Raw genomic sequence first — 16,081 nt, 5'->3', positions numbered from 1 at the left:
CCACCATTTGTTGTCTATCTCTGTCTCTCTATTGATTGTGGCATATAAGGTATCTCTTTTTAATGACCTTTGAATATGCTAAATATATACACCACATATTATGTAGATATGTACTTTGTTTACTCCTCGACACGGGCGAGTGTTTTTGTTATTGTCGTGATAAAAATATTTTCAATTGAAGTGAATCCGAATTCTAGTTGAAAATATTATGTTTCGTCATTATTTTCGTCCCGAATATGATGACTTGAAGTGCGAATAAAGTTGCAAGTGATTGTGAAACTATTTTTTTGTCCTACTGACAAATTCGATATCAAAAGTCATTGTGAATAATCGCGTCTATGGAATAACCAAGTCCTTACGAATTAATATGCTCTGATATAGTTATGTAACTGATAAATATCATGTTCAATTCCGCTAACTATGGTAAAACAGTGGTCAGTGTAAATATAGTGTCCGTATAAACAATCTGATGGAATAAATAAACACAAACAGGGACACGTGGGTCTCGCATCGAATCGATCGATAAAGACGGAAGCGCGCGCCAGTCTCTATCAACGAGACGATTTTAAGTCAAGGTCGCGCTACGCAAACACGTGCAATGTCTGATTCTATTTACACACATGACTTTCTATTAGATGGGGGGGTGGAGATCAAACAGGAGTCTCCTTTCGAGCTCGGGTCGGTGTCGGCCTCCGTGCCGATCCCGCAGCGGCGCACGGACCTCGGCGACTTCGGCACAGACCTGGACCTGTGCCTGCAGGACAGCCTCTCATCCTCTTACGCCCCCACAATGACGTACAGCAAAATGACGTTCGACACAGACAATTCTACCAAAACGGAAACCTTTAAAATGGATGATGATGATATTTTTCAAGTAGACAAAGCTGATTTAATACTAGGGCCAACTCTTGCCGAATTGAACGCTAACCCAGATACATTGCTAGATGACCTAAATTTTGACGATTTACTTCTGCCTGAGGAGAGTGGCTATTGTATTCAAATAGGTGGAGCAATGAGTGGGTCGCGACGCGATCCTCACTCTGTGCAAGCGCCTAATGTGCCTGCTTCAGAGAGTCCCTGTAGTCCTTACAGCCGAGCACAGCTGGCATTTTCTCCGTCTAGTCAACATAGCTCAGCTTCATCCAGTTTTGCTCAGCCTATGAACCAGTTGCCAGAGCTGCTGTTGCGGCTGGATGGCTACAGTGGAGAGATAGCCCTGGGCCAGTCCGTGCCGGCCTCCACTGTGCTGCCACCATTCACACCCAGCATTCAGCCCCAGCACGCACAACTGTCATCATCAGCACCTACTCATCTGACTATGGAACAGGTCTGATTTTTATCCTCATAAATCCCTGCATACTTAACTTACATAAGTACAATTTAAATTTGTGCTTAGAACTTTTATAGAAAATATCTGGGAAACCGAGCTTTGCTTGGAAAACATATTAAAACTCAAAAATGAGAGAATCCCAGAGATAAGACCTAGCTAGATCAATTTATCGCCCCCAAAAACCCCCATATAGCAAATTTCATCGAAATTGTTAGAGCCGTTTCCGAGATCTCGAGATTCGAATAAATAAACAAGAATTGCTTGTTTAAAATAAAGTTCCAAATTCAAAAGCTAACAAATTGGGTCTAACAAGGAACTTATACTGAAAACTAAAAAAGGATATTTGATTATTTAGCAGGTACTTGATAGGATATGAAATGAAATAACAACTTCTGGAATTCCCAACCTACTGAATAATTTAGCATGTTTGTAAACAACTTTGTTTTTGTTCTTCTTACTGATTCATAGAATTCATGATATACATAGATAGTCATAGATAAATGGATAAACACTTTGCTATGCTAATAAAGTCATCTTGTTTGTCAAATTTTAAGTACATATTTAAACAAACACATAGTTACCTATTAATGATTACATAACAAATAAAACCATTATATGTGAGAGGGATGTTTGTGCATAACAGATGCCTGCTAAACCGTTTGACTGGCAGATAATTTAAAATTATTATTTTCTATTTATGTAAAGGCATTAGTAAATCATGAACTCCCAAAAGCTATCATGCTTGTAATATCGACTTTATAATAACTGTGTCAAGGTACATTATCAAAAGTGTTAAAGCAATTGCCAGTTGCAAACAAAAAAGTTTTTTAACATCAACAATCTATGGACTAAAACATTTTTACCTTCTAGTAGTTTTATGTTATATCTTAATTAAGCCTCTAAAATCCTTTACAATAATCACCATTCAACAGACTTTTCTTTCAACCAGAATAGGACATCTCCCTCACACACCTCATAAGGGCATCCAAGATAACATAATCAATGCCTACAAATTTTATTATATGTGTAGTAAATGTAATTACATAGTTCAACAATAACTAAGTGCATTAGTAGAAATGCCTTTTAAGGTTAGAAACCAAACTGTTTACCAAAACTTGTTTGCACTAAGTTTTGGTAAACAAGTTGAAGAAAACACAATACTTAATTGTACTTAATATTTTCTTCAATACTAACATACAGGGTGTAATCATTACATTTTGAACATTTAATTTTTCCTACATGTGGTTTGATTCAGCACTCTGAAAATGGGTCCTACAATTATTTTTTTAAGTTTTTTTTATGAGCTAAGAATCTTTATTATGTATTAATAATAGGAAAGGAAATAATAGTCACACCTTTTCTAGTTACAAAAATTTCCCTTTCCAGATATGGCAAAGGCGCGAACCCCGCAAGCATCTACTGTCAACCAGTTCCTTGGCTGAAGCTGGCTCCGTGTCCTCGCTATCCGGAGGACTCCTGAGCCCCAGTACAGCTGACTTTTCGCAGGACGAGGATGACAGGGATGAGACGGACGAAGACAGTGATCGATATGAGGATTTATCATCTGATGGTATGTTTTTTTTATTTCTTGGATGATATTTTACACAAATTAGGATGAAAGATAAAAATTTGTGTGAGAAGATGTCAATAAAGATATTAATAAGCATAAAATCATAGAGATCCGTTGTACAAGAGCAGTACTTACAACCAAAAGGCAGTGTACATTTTCAGCAGTGGATATTTTTTAGCTGGTTTGATAATGTCTCTTACTAAAGGCCCGTCCACACTAACAACTATCCTAAACCAACCCTAATTATGATTAAAATTCGGATAACTTTATTTCGGTCCTCCCATATTTTTCGTTGACCTCTTTTGTCGCATCCAGGATCTAAATATCCTGTACCATAGAGAAATATAGTAAGACAAGAGTGCTCACTCCATACATCAGTTCAGACTATTAATTTCAGTGTCTACATCTAGCATCGAGTAGCGGAACTATCAGTACTGCTACTTGACAATAGATGTAGCACCGACCGGAAAGTCTTATCTCAACAGCATAAGACTTTCCGGTCGGTGCTAGATCTATTGTCAAGTAGCAGTACTGATAGTTCCGCTACTCGATGCTAGATGCTAATAGTCTTTTTGCTACTAAAACTGATGTATGGAGTGAGCACTCTATGTATTTTTTTCTCTATGCCTGTACCTATTTATTTAATAAACCTCTACAGTGTTATCTACTATTAGTATAGGTAGCTACTGCTTTGTTTTCTGTGATTGGGCACAATCTTGATCAATCGAATTCTCGATACCAATTTATTTCCAATGTACAATTTCTTATCATGTATTACTTAATCAAACCATACCGTACAAGGTTGTATATGTATTAAGATGATATCGTAGGTACCTATTTGTATTTATATGCTACATATTTATAAACGTGTGCTTAAAATTATATTAAAGTAACATTCATTCGTACTTTAAATCCATTTTGATCGATTTCCTCGCATTGTTAAACGTTGTACAGTCAGCAGCAGAAGCTGCTAAGCGGGACAGGTGTTTTGAACATCTCGCCCGCTTAGCAACTTTTGCTACTGACTGTATGAAACACGTGCTAAAGGGCAAACTCAACACGTGTTGTATATAAATCAGTAGACGACAGTGGTACGAGCACGGTACGAGTATTTGCTCGATTTGTCAACAGACGCCATTCATTTATTAGTTTTAATACTTAAGACGATTTTTGCTAGTTTTTGCCCCCTCCCTCTTCTATGTTAGAAAAAATAATAATATGCCGACCCCTTGTTTAATATTAATTAGGTAGGTACGTAAGATTCTAAAGGAAAATAATGTACCTATACACGTTTGGGTTATTTGAAGGCTTCGTCACACAGGCGCATTTTCCGGGCGGCGCGTGAGCGGGGCGTGAGCGTTTTATATATGTAAAAGCGGCGCGCCCCGCTCACGCGCCGCCCGGAAAACGCGCCTGTGTGACGAAGCCTTTAAACCATTTCTTTACATACGTTTTTGAGCTATCAAAACTCCCCCTCCCACCCCTCTTGTAACAAAAAATAAGACATGATCGACCCTCCTCCCCTCCTAACCTAAATAGTCTTACGTAATAAAATGGCGCCATATCACTACTTATTTGGAGTTTCAAATTTGTAGCACAAATATTCTATTTCAGAATCAAACGACGAATCCGAGAGTAAACAATCACGACTGAATTCAAAAAAGGAGAGATATTTCTGGCAGTACAATGTTCAAGCTAAGGGTCCTAAAGGACAACGGCTGGTCTTGAAAAAGAAGTCTGAGGATCCACACGTGTTGAACAGTGTCACTGATCCGGTATTTAGTCCGCAATGCAGCGTAAGAGGGATCAAACATAGGTAATTATAAAATTATTTCAAGCATTACTTAGATAAAGGCTAGTTTTTACATAAAGACTATATAGTATAAAACAAAGTCGCTTCCCGCTGTCTGTCTGTCCCTATGTATGCTTAGATCTTGAAAATTACGCAGCAGATGTTGATGCGGTTTTTTTTAATAGAGTGATTCAAGAGGAAGGTTTATGTATAATTTGTTAACCCATATATTTGTATATGTTACTTTTCTAAAATTTAGTTAGTCGGTTTAAAAATTAGCCAACACAAATCCTGAACTTCAATTACAGCCCAAGTGAACTAGAACTTGGCACTCATCTAAGATATCAATTCATTTGCCGGCGAAGCGAAGTCAACAACGACGCATATTCTTATAGCTGTAACACACTACCGCACCGCACCGTGAAGCCGCGTCTCGATATCGCGCGGCGGCCGCGCGAGCATTGTTCGACCGCGGCAAACCTGTATTTTGGCTCGCGAGCCATTTTTGGCACCATCTTGAACCATAGCGCGGCAAGCGATCCGACGATCGACCAGTTTGTACCCTGCAACCATGGACGTATCACGTCGTCGTGCACTGCCGCTTTTAATAATTATTTATCATATTATTCACAAGAAACCAAAATTGCGATAATCACTACATTTACTGTTCCATAAAAACTGTTTAGTGCTGTATAATTGAATTAATCATTATACACATCCGTCCCAACTGCGCGCGAACACTCCTTTGCCGCGCGACCAAAAACCGACAATAAATGGTTCGTCGCGCGGCACGTTCGAGCGCGCCAATGATTGAGTCGATAGTTTGCCGCGCGATATGGAGACGAGGCTTAACGTTAATGTTGAACTTGGCTCTCATTTCACATTAATGTTTTTGATGGGATTAATAACCATTGTGTTACATTTCAGTGGCAAAGCCAGGAAAGGCGATGGAAACGATTTGACCCCGAATCCTAGAAAATTATACTTAATCGGTAAAGAGCTGGATAATTTGGGCAAAGTAATCAACGACATGATACCCGTGAGCGAGCTGCCATTCAACATCAGGCCCAAGACCAGGAAAGAGAAGAATAAACTCGCTTCCCGCGCCTGTCGGCTAAAGAAGAAGGCGCAGCATGAGGCCAATAAACTCAAGCTCTATGGTTTACAACAAGAACACAGTAAGTATAGTTTGTAGCTTTCTAATAGACCCCGAAGGCTAATCCTATTGTCTATTGTTAAGAAAAACCGCTCGTGCCACGTGCCACAACCACCTGCATAAAAAATCGGTACTTCGGTTACTGAGTGCCGGCGAGTCGAACGCTACAGAACCAGTCTAAAATGTGTCATCGAGATGCGTAACAAAGGCGCGTTATCGGAGAGCGCACCTACACTGGTTTTTTGAGCGTTGGACTAGCCCGCGCTGAGGTGCCAAATAGAATAATTAGGACCCTTTTTTGCAGGTAAGTAGCACGTGCGGTTTTACTGAACAATAGACAATAGGATAAGCCTTCGGGGTCTATTAGAAAGCTACAAACTATACTTACCTACCACATACTACCATAACTACTACTACTTAAGGGCTCCCTTACAAATTCAGTCTTCTTCTTCTTCAACCTAGCGTTTTCCCGGCCTAGCGCCAGGGTCCGCTTTCCTGCTCAGTCTTCTCCACTTTGCCCGGTCTTCGGCATCCTCAGGTGTGAGATTGTTGAACGTCAAGCCAGCGCTTCTTAGGCCTACCGCGGCCGCGTGATCTAGGGCCTTGGACAGTGAGATTGAGGCATCTATTTCCGTACAAATTCAGTATGACCACTTATTTCAGTTGTGCCCAAAATTACTCTACCAGTACTCTAGTAACAAAAAATATTAAAAAAAAATAAGTTTTACAGTACATATGGCCCTATTTTCCCGCACTAGTGCGTAAAATAGCACTTTTCGTGTGTATGTCAAAAGTTTAAAGGGCCATATGTACTGTAAAACGTTGTACGATACACGTGCGAATAGGTAATTCGCAACTCGTGTCGATTTAAAACACTCCCTTCGGTCGTGTTTTAATTTATGCTGTTTTTGGGCTGTTTAAGTATAAAACTGTGTGGAATATGACTCGGATGTGCTGCTCTAATCGTAGTATTTTACAAATTTGCACCTGTATATGGTGACCCAGTGTTTGACATCGCGTCATTATGCGGTGTCTGTGTATTCTGTGGTACCTACACATACCTTAACAGGCTTAACACCTACCGAAACCGTTACCCTTAAACGAGCATATATGGGTATCAGAAATTACACAAAATCGAACTCTATCACTTTAAAATAAAGTCCAAAATCATGGTGGGAATATATTAAATCGTTTGCTTACTATTGTTGTGCAGTATGATGGCCAAGAACTCTAACATTATAAAAACCTGAAGATCTGAAGGGCGAAAGTTTTAGGAGCATGGGATCTGAATCGAGGGGTATTCAAAGTAACCAGTGATAATAAGCTGACGAGTCAACTTTATGATGAAGAAGTTTGTGTAGGAATAAGAAGTTATGTAAGACACGACGAGATTTAACACATTCAGTGCCGAAAACCTATTATTTTATGATTTAATTTCCAGGCCGGACGGCCCGATAGTCAGGATCGTGGTACTACACCTTTATATGAAGAAATTTTTGTGGCCTGGCGCGGATGTCATGTTTGGTTGGGTGGCAATGAATGTGTTAAGGGAGGAAATGTCAAGTGTATGTGTAGTCTCTGTTCATAACTATATTTTACGTGTGTAATGTGATGTTTCAGGACGACTGCTACACGGCATAAGTCAGATAAAGCAAGTGCTGGCGAACAGGGCCACAGGAACTGCCCAGACCAACGTCGACTGGAATGCTCATCTTAAGAATGTAGTCAACACAGCAACAGGTATTTAATATTTATTTTTTCGATGTCTCTTGATAAATACTATGACAGAATGTTATTGTATCAGTGTCGCAAACAAAACACAATATAAAGTGCAATTTCACTTTGCTCACCGCGCAACGGACGCGCCCCTAAAATGAATGGTATTGGATCGTTTCTAATCTATGATTCTTCATCACTTCATCAGTCATATGATTTAATAGTTATTTACGAAGTGCGGAAAAGAGGAAATTCGAAACGAGTGGCGATAAATTAAAACACGACCGAAAGGAGTGTTTTAAATCGACACGAGTTGCGGTTTACAGTACGTATGGCCCTATACATCTTCGACATAGGCACGGAAAGTTTTTTAAATTGGTTTTCTAAATAAACTTTTTTTTTTTTTCAGAATTAAAAATTGCTGGTAAAACATCTGAGTATGTAAACAAAATTCTGGACAACGTCAGAAGTGGGCAGGCAAACGGTGGACTCAAAGACATATAAGGTAAAATCTGTGTGAACTGCAAAACGAAAGGCTGTTTATTGTACCTCCAAAGTTAATTTAGCAAAGAAAAAATATGTATATCATATAAAGGATTAATTGTCTAAGACAATTTTATTTTTGTATGGTAACAGAGTTATAGAAATAGTCATTAGAAGCTTCCAAAGGCAACTAAGAGGTAGAATTTAATTTTTTTTAATTCATGTAAAAATCATGCCATAACGTAGGTGTCATCTTGGAATAAGCGTAACTGCAATTATGGGCTCGGATACGGAGGGGTCGTCCTTGAAGACACGTGGCATATACTGAGTCCGTGGAGAAGGATATATGGATTTCTCCCCATATTTAAAATTTGGATCCGTGCCACACGAAACTGAAAATAATAAACACATTACCCTCCTTTGCGTCGCGCTGTTGGGTAATAAAGAGAAAGTTTATATTAATTCACTCTAAATAATATTAATATACGCAAATATTGCAAGTCTGTTTTAACCATGCAGTACACTATTGTGTACTTTTACGTGTTTCGTTATATCTTTCAACAACTCTGTTAACAAATTTAATATTTTTAAAGGGTGAATTGTAAGTAAATCCGATTCTTTTTATCCGAGTCTAATAATTGAATTATTTACTCCTGTTAGGTATTGTATTTTTAGAAGCCAGAAGATATTTAGATTTCGTAAATATGTACATATTATCAAATCAATTAATTATGCATTTTAATTATATTTCTAATTAATAAATGGCTACTATAATTTAGATTCTAAGGTACAGTAAAACTGGACGTGATATAATTTTAAAACTAGATTTGTTAATCATTATTTTTTACGCTTTACATATTAAAGTACATTCGAAATCTAAGATTTACAGAAATAAATATGTAATTGAATTCTTCTATAAAGCAAACTTGTTCAAAACTGAAAACAAAATGCGGTTATCTCCATTTCAATCTCTGTTACAGTAATCGGTTAAACAACGATACCGCAATTTTTGATACTGTGACAAAATACCACAGTTTAGTTGGCTTCACTTTGGTTGCCTGCACTCGCCTTCTGGGCGTTATTATTCTTATTATTCAAAGCCAGTAAATATCAAAGTTTTTTGATTACTAACGTAACTAATTGTTTGTTTTCTCCTGAACATGCCAATAGTAAAAAAATATGAAAGTCCACTATACATTTTCACCAACTCGACTGCCGCACTGGACTGTAGAAAGTTGTAGTCGGCCTATTGGGAACTCACCCTAAGCTCTGCAGTAAGGGGTCATCCATTAATTACATCACACGTTTAGGGGGAGGGAGGGGGTCAAGAAAATGTGACATATTGTGACAAGGGGGAGGGGGGAGACACAAACTTTGTGACGTCACTTTAACTTCATCAGTAACCGAAAATTTATTTAAATTATTTTATTCGCTGTACATTTAAATAACAAGTTTTTAAAACGATAATCGTTTTTATTCGTTTAATTTTCTTTCCTAAGCAGTTTTGGGTTATAAAATTACCAATATTTATATCGTCAAAAATATTTTGATAAAATATTAATAATACTTAGGTACTTTAGGTACTTAATTCGATTTGGCGTTCGTAGAAAAAATGTGACATCACACTAGGGGGGAGGGGTTTGCCAAATGTGACAAGGAGGGGAGGGGTCAAAAAACCTAGAAATTCGTGTGACGTAATTAATGGATGACCCCTAACGACATTTGAAAGCACAAGATGTTGTAGTGACATGATGTTTTATATTTATAAATATGAAACTTTAATAATTCGCCAACAATTATGTACCTACCTACTTACATTGTCGAGCCGCCCAATTGAGAGTGAGTTTTATGCGGAATTTAGTGTCGCAAATGATGTGCATTGTCAATATCACACAGATACATACAGTGTGCGAGAGCGGGATATTTCTATATAAATGCATAGCGCCGTCTCGCTCACACACCAGAGCGGCGAGTGGATCAGTCTGATAAATTTAATGATATTGATAACCTTATAAAAATGCCTAGTTATAGCTGGTCAACCAAATATTGTCAGTAAAAAAAGGCGCGAAATTCAGATTTTCTATGGGACGATATCCCTTCGCGCCTACATTTTTCAAATTTGCCGCCTTTTTCTACTGTCAAGATCTGGTTGACCAAGTATATCAATGTACGAAAAGAAACAGTGCAATTAGCATTGTAGAAAAATAAATGGAACCGTGTACTAATTCATACCATGTTATAATGAAACTATAACACCAGCAGGCTCAGCCAGTCAGGGCTATAATATAACCGCGAAAATCGAAGTTCGTCAATGCGGGCATTTTTCTCAGAAAGATCCCCGCAATTTGCGAATTTCGGTTTTCGCGGTAGCCCCACAGCACGCTAGTATTTTGTAACATCGCTATGTTTACATGTGAGATAGGAAAGTGGAACGATAGGGAAAGGGCCACCCGCTCTATAATAACTTGTTACGCATTCCCGTCAGCAAAGATAATCAAAATTCAATTCAATTTTAAACTTCAAGCCCTTCAAAGTAGTTGTTTGTCTGGCAAATTTAGACCCCTGGGAGTTGAGAGGTTAATCATTCACTTTAAGGCCCGTCTCCATATCGCGCGGCAAACCTTCGAACATTGGCTCGCGCGGCAGCTGCGCGGAATGGATACCGGGCGCATCAAGTTGGCTCGCGCGGCAGCCCGGTATCCATTGCGCGCGGCTGCCGCGCGAGCCACAATGTTCGATGGTTTGCCGCGCGAGCCAATGTTCGATGGTTTGCCGCGCGATATGGAGACGGGGCTTTAGGTAGCAGGACTGAAAATGATGTTTTAGTTATGTTACTTATGTTTTAGGTATAATTTACATACTACATTTTAAGAATATACCTTTCTAACATGTACGCAATAATGAAACAAACGCTAGCGTGTTCGGTCTGCATTAAGAGTTTAATATAATGAATAGTTATTTAAGAAAAATATGTTAAAGTCAATTTAAGATAGATGTAGATTTACAAGTCACTTCCATACAATGGGCGAGTTTTTAGTTTATATTTATTGTTCTCTATTTCTCTCTTACCGAGGAAAAATATGTATAACTGCATTGTCATATGACATTTGTTAAAAATCATGTTGAGTCAAATATTTGTTTACGATAAGGAGTTTTGGGTTAATTCCGGAAATACAATATGAAGTTATAATTTTAAATTATTTTTCGAATTTGATCGGAATTGTCCCAAAGCACTTAATTTTAGTCGTAGCAATATAATTAGTGGCGGGTATGGAAGTGCTTTATTAATTAATAGTAATACAATATGTATCTAATTACGAATATTATGATACGATTGTAATATAATTTTAAACTGATCTGTAATGTAAAGTGTTAATCACGATCGCTATTAATTAAGAACCATTTTGGTTGTATAAAATGGTAGCCAAATTTTTTGTATGGGTATAGTTTTATTAAACTTATTATCTTTTCTATTTAATGACTGGTTTAAAACTGAAATGACTATAAACATAAACATATATATTTGATAGTTATTAAGTTAATATTGATATTTTCTGAAATTTTATTTGTTGTTCTTACAAGTTGAGAAGGGTGTAGACAAATCGTTTTGATATTCTAATTACGAAAATAATATATGTATTGACAAGTTAAAACACTAAAACAGAGCTGCGTTACAAAATAAATAATATTTAATATGTATTTGCGCGTTCAAAAGTAGAGAAAAAGTGGCCTTCATAAAACCCTTTTTGTCGCACCAAGACGAGTTAATAATAATTACTGCTAAATTATACAAACCAAGTTGCGTTCGTACAAGTGTTTATTTAGATGGAGCCACCCAGGGGCCTAGCCAAGATGACAATCGTACATCGACAAACGCCATACGAAAAGAAAAAAAACATATCGGGATGAGATATGCTACTAAAAGTCATGTGACTATTTACGTACATTATTTATTTATTTAAAATTCGAATGGTTTTCATCTTGGCTAGGCCTCCAGGTCACGTAGAAGAAACATTTTATAGCAGCGCAACTTTTTGTAGTGATTAGCCGTCTATATTATTAAGACGTCTCAGGTGCAAAAAAATATTTATTTCACGTTTCCTATCTTTTGAAACTTGTATTCGTTTTAGCGTAGCTATTTTACTCCAAGAGATAATTAATGAATTACAATAGTACCTACATGCATGGAACTACTCATATCATATATATTACGTATTATTGTAAATATTGGTTTTGTTGACTGTTAGAACTAATTTTACATGATATGTTTATTATTGCAATGGACAAGGTAATCTGTATATAAAATGATAATTTACGCGGAATTTTCTATAAAAATATGGTTTCATGAAAAATTAAATGAGTTCGGTTGTTTATAATGGTTGAGATGTAAATAATAAATTTTAAGTATTGTTCAATTATTTTCTTACAAAATAAAATCATGAATATGATGAAGAAAATAAATAAAATCCTATTTCAAATTGAAAAGACAGCAATCATCTGTATAATAGACAGATGTTATGAATTTTGAACATTCAATTAATTTTCGTATCAGTAGGTATCTAGATGTTTTGTGGTATGTATCACAAAAAGCCTTTTAAGCAATAACATATATTTGAATGCAATAAAACCATCTATAACCACCAGGAGATGATAGTACCTACAGTAATCATTTTGTCAACTATTTAGAAGATATAGATGAGATACGCCGGAACAATAATGAACCACAATGCTATAGTATTACGGTCGCAATTCCATTAACAATGCTTCTGCAAGCTGTCACCACTAGAATTGCAACTTCAATTTAATAACTTTAAGGTTCATTCTCCACCACCAGTGTCGTGCCGTAATAATTATGCGCTGGTCTTATAGTTAGCGCATAGTCAACTTATTGCCATATCTTTAAATTCATTAAAATGTAATGGTTATAATTATAACTTATTACTTAATTAAAAATTAAGCATGCATAAAATACGTTTAAAGATCATGTTAAGCCTTGTTTAATTGAAAGGACAGGGTCTGGTCTGGATTTTAGTTCCCAAGGAATTCAAAGTTGAGGCTTTCATAATTCATATCAGTACAGTTTGTTTGATATGTTTGGAAGCGCGTAATTTTGGTAGAAATACAGTCTGCAGTCTGTCACCATAGCTGCAAATTAATAGGATTTTAAGAGACTAAATGAGAATTTGCGTATTTCGTTTCGTGCTTGCTTTTTAATAACCAAACTCAAAACCGGTCTGCGATTCAATAGGCTGTGCTTACTTATACTTTTAGGGTTCTGTTGTTTTATTTTCTTTATGAATTATATTTTATATCATTGTAATTTTATTGTGTTGTATAATTGATGTCTAATAAACCAATTTAAGGTAAAAAGAAATGGTTTTATTACATTTTTATTTTGACGATGAACATGCTCGCTAGCTAGAATTGAAAATAATACTGTGCCTGTGCCATAAGAAATTATATTAATAAACAATATATCTGTAACCCAAATCAGGCGGTCTAGCATGAGTTGCGTTCTCGCGCGCGACTCCATACATCTGGCGCGACTTCAAGTATGAACTCGCGCGCGAGAATGCAAGTCATGCTAGACCGCCAGGTGGTTCTAGAGAAGTTTTATATGTAGGTTGATTATAACGTGCGTTGGTTTGAACGCACGATTTGACGACACGGTCATGTTACATTATCATCCTTAGGAAAAAAGTGATTAAAATGCGTAATAAACAGACACAAGGTAATGTGTCCATTGAGCCATGATTGCTTGTATGTTAAGTTACACTGTCAAATAACTTTCATGATTTCAAGTAAGGTTATTTGCTAACTTGTAACAATGTTGTTAGCATGTGTGTAACATTTTTGGATTTCAAAGTTTGGTAATCAACTAATGGGCCGCGAGCCACGAACAGATTTCCATGACCAATCGCCTCCCGGGCGATAACTCGTATATTGGTTAACGGCTATGTATGGTGATCCCTCATGGACGTCAGCTGCCGCTCCGTTGGTGGGTTGAGGAATGGCAGCCACCGAAACATGTAAAAAAATGTAATAAATTTTGTCATCGCCTCCCGTTTGATACTTTGTCAGAAGATAGTTTAGATGTTATTATAAATAAAAAAAACCGTCAGCCGGTTGTATAGTGGTGGAAAGACCGTCAGCTACTTGCATAAACATGTAAAAAATAAGCGCTGTACCTTTTTATTATAGTAATAACTAAATCATGAAACTTTGCATGTAGGTTTTTCGCAGGCATTTCAATAAACGCCTTACGGATTTACGGACATAAATGGTAGGCGCGTAATATTTACATGTTTATGCAAGTAGCTGACGGTCTTTCCACCGCTATACAACCGGCTGACGGTTTTTTTTATTTATAATAGCATCTAAACTATCATCTGGCAAAGTATCAATCGGGAGGCGATGACTGAAAAAAAAATTTTTTTACATGTTTGGTGATCAACCAACGGCCTTTCCACCGCGATACAACCGGCTGACTATTTTTTTAATTCATGATAGCATCTAAACTATCATCTGACAAAGTATCAAGCGGGAGGCGATGACTGACGATATTTGCTCCTGGCCCGCGGTCTATAATCACACAAAAATATATTTTCTTACAACTTTTTTATTTTTGAATCAAATATACAAATTAGAATTTAAAAGTGTGCCTGGCATTGCTTTATCATTTTGGTACAAGTTGAATTTCTCCAGAAGTTTTTGAACTTTATCTATTTGATAGTCTTCCGGGTGTTCGATGTAACATACTATTGCTGTCCCAGTCAGGTCCATGTGCTCTCTCAAGGAAATAGCTGGAAAAGAAGGAACGAAATTAACTCTTAATTGGTTGCTATACAGTGGAAGGGTTGTAGTAAGTCTGTGATGTTAATTTCCTGCCTGCAAGACATTTGCTGTAGCATTTGTGCAAGTATGTCATGTGGCTGAGTCACTTTAACCTAAGCCATCAATTTTTGATCGCGCATGCTCGTGTCGCCACCGACGGTAATTGTACCACGCAAAGGTTGGCATAGTTACGGGAGTTATAAATGTGCTGTAAAAACCAAATCAGATCTTTGTCTTATTTATCAGACTGTGGCGAAATGAGCTGGATATGTAATGTCTTATATATCAGACTCTGGCGGTTAAAGGGTTAATTTTGATATTAAGTACATAGCAAGATACACAAAGACTTCAGCAAGAATAGAGCAGTTTGTCTGCCGGCATCTGCTTACCCCTCTAAGGAACATTTATGATAATAAATATAAATTAAAAAAGAAAGTTAAAATAAAATTACCGCCTGCTGCTACTCCAGAAATAATATTTGGCTGTTCCAGTTTAGGATATGTAAATCTTGAATTGGGAAGCTTTGTCGTGGATACGCTTCTGACGACGCAGTCCAGTACTGGCTCAGTAGTGTTGTAGTCGGACAGTGGTTTTGTTTGAACAGCAATCACTTCTCGACTGTGCAACAAATAATCCTTCAGCAATTCTATTATCTTGCTACTTTGAACTATGCTGTAGTCTCTAACTGTACAAATGTATCCATTACAATTATTCAGTTTATACAGATTAATGCTGGCCCCAGAAACGGTGTTTACTAAAGAGCATTGACTTTGATGTTTTATGTAGTCTGATAAATATCGCCCTTCAAAAATGATCACATCATCAATTTCTTTCGGTACTTCTAAGGAATTCTGCCATTGAAATCTGGAACAAACATTATATATAATGAACACTAACACTAAAAGTAGCACTGAAAAAGTATTACAAAAACACGAAAACACACTTGATCAGATCCTGACTGGAATCATCCCAGTCTTCCCAAAGGTTACGGCTACCTGGCTCAGCTATTTCGCCAAAAGTGGTCATATTTGCGTGGATTGATAATTATAAATTTAAATAAACCATGTGATGATACAGTGAAAAATGAAATGGGTCGCCAAAATCAAGGTTTGTTTTTTATTTTGACAATACTAGTTTTTTTTTTTTATAAACGATCTTTACACTCAGATTATCCATGCAGTCATCGCGTGATATTTGTGT

At 37.0% G+C, this 16,081-nt stretch overlaps 2 protein-coding genes across 2 annotated transcripts; one reads left to right on the top strand and one right to left on the bottom strand.

Annotated features, from left to right (window-relative positions):
- The first annotated feature begins 117 nt into the window (after positions 1–117).
- Positions 118–8,368, top strand: LOC134651355 (protein CREBRF homolog). The gene is made up of 6 exons (XM_063506434.1): positions 118–1,327; positions 2,717–2,900; positions 4,515–4,716; positions 5,620–5,870; positions 7,469–7,588; positions 7,974–8,368. Exons 1-6 carry the CDS (start codon positions 599–601, stop codon positions 8,066–8,068), a joined length of 1,581 nt encoding a protein of 526 aa, XP_063362504.1. The 5' UTR covers positions 118–598; the 3' UTR covers positions 8,069–8,368.
- A 6,279-nt stretch (positions 8,369–14,647) lies between these two features.
- On the bottom strand, positions 14,648–15,940 carry LOC134651435 (uncharacterized). The gene is made up of 3 exons (XM_063506542.1): positions 15,825–15,940; positions 15,333–15,745; positions 14,648–14,850 (listed from the first exon to the last, which is right to left on the bottom strand). The coding sequence occupies exons 1-3, from the start codon at positions 15,905–15,907 to the stop codon at positions 14,678–14,680; spliced, it is 669 nt and encodes a 222-aa protein (XP_063362612.1). The 5' UTR covers positions 15,908–15,940; the 3' UTR covers positions 14,648–14,677.
- Positions 15,941–16,081: the final 141 nt, after the last annotated feature.

The sequence above is a fragment of the Cydia amplana genome, chromosome 10 (genome assembly GCF_948474715.1).
Source record: "Cydia amplana chromosome 10, ilCydAmpl1.1, whole genome shotgun sequence".
In the NCBI taxonomy this organism is placed as follows: domain Eukaryota; kingdom Metazoa; phylum Arthropoda; class Insecta; order Lepidoptera; family Tortricidae; genus Cydia; species Cydia amplana.
This window is presented reverse-complemented; position numbering and strand designations above follow the sequence as displayed.

Coding starts and splice junctions, on each gene's coding strand:
- LOC134651355 (XM_063506434.1), top strand. CDS start 599: ATGTCTGATTCTATTTACACACATGACTTTCTATTAGATGGGGGGGTG. Junction 1,328..2,716: donor CTCATCTGACTATGGAACAG/GTCTGATTTTTA, acceptor TTCCCTTTCCAG/ATATGGCAAAGGCGCGAACC. Junction 7,589..7,973: donor TGTAGTCAACACAGCAACAG/GTATTTAATATT, acceptor TTTTTTTTTCAG/AATTAAAAATTGCTGGTAAA.
- LOC134651435 (XM_063506542.1), bottom strand. CDS start 15,907: ATGACCACTTTTGGCGAAATAGCTGAGCCAGGTAGCCGTAACCTTTGG. Junction 15,746..15,824: donor TCCAGTCAGGATCTGATCAA/GTGTGTTTTCGT, acceptor TGTTTGTTCCAG/ATTTCAATGGCAGAATTCCT. Junction 14,851..15,332: donor TTCTGGAGTAGCAGCAGGCG/GTAATTTTATTT, acceptor CTTCTTTTCCAG/CTATTTCCTTGAGAGAGCAC.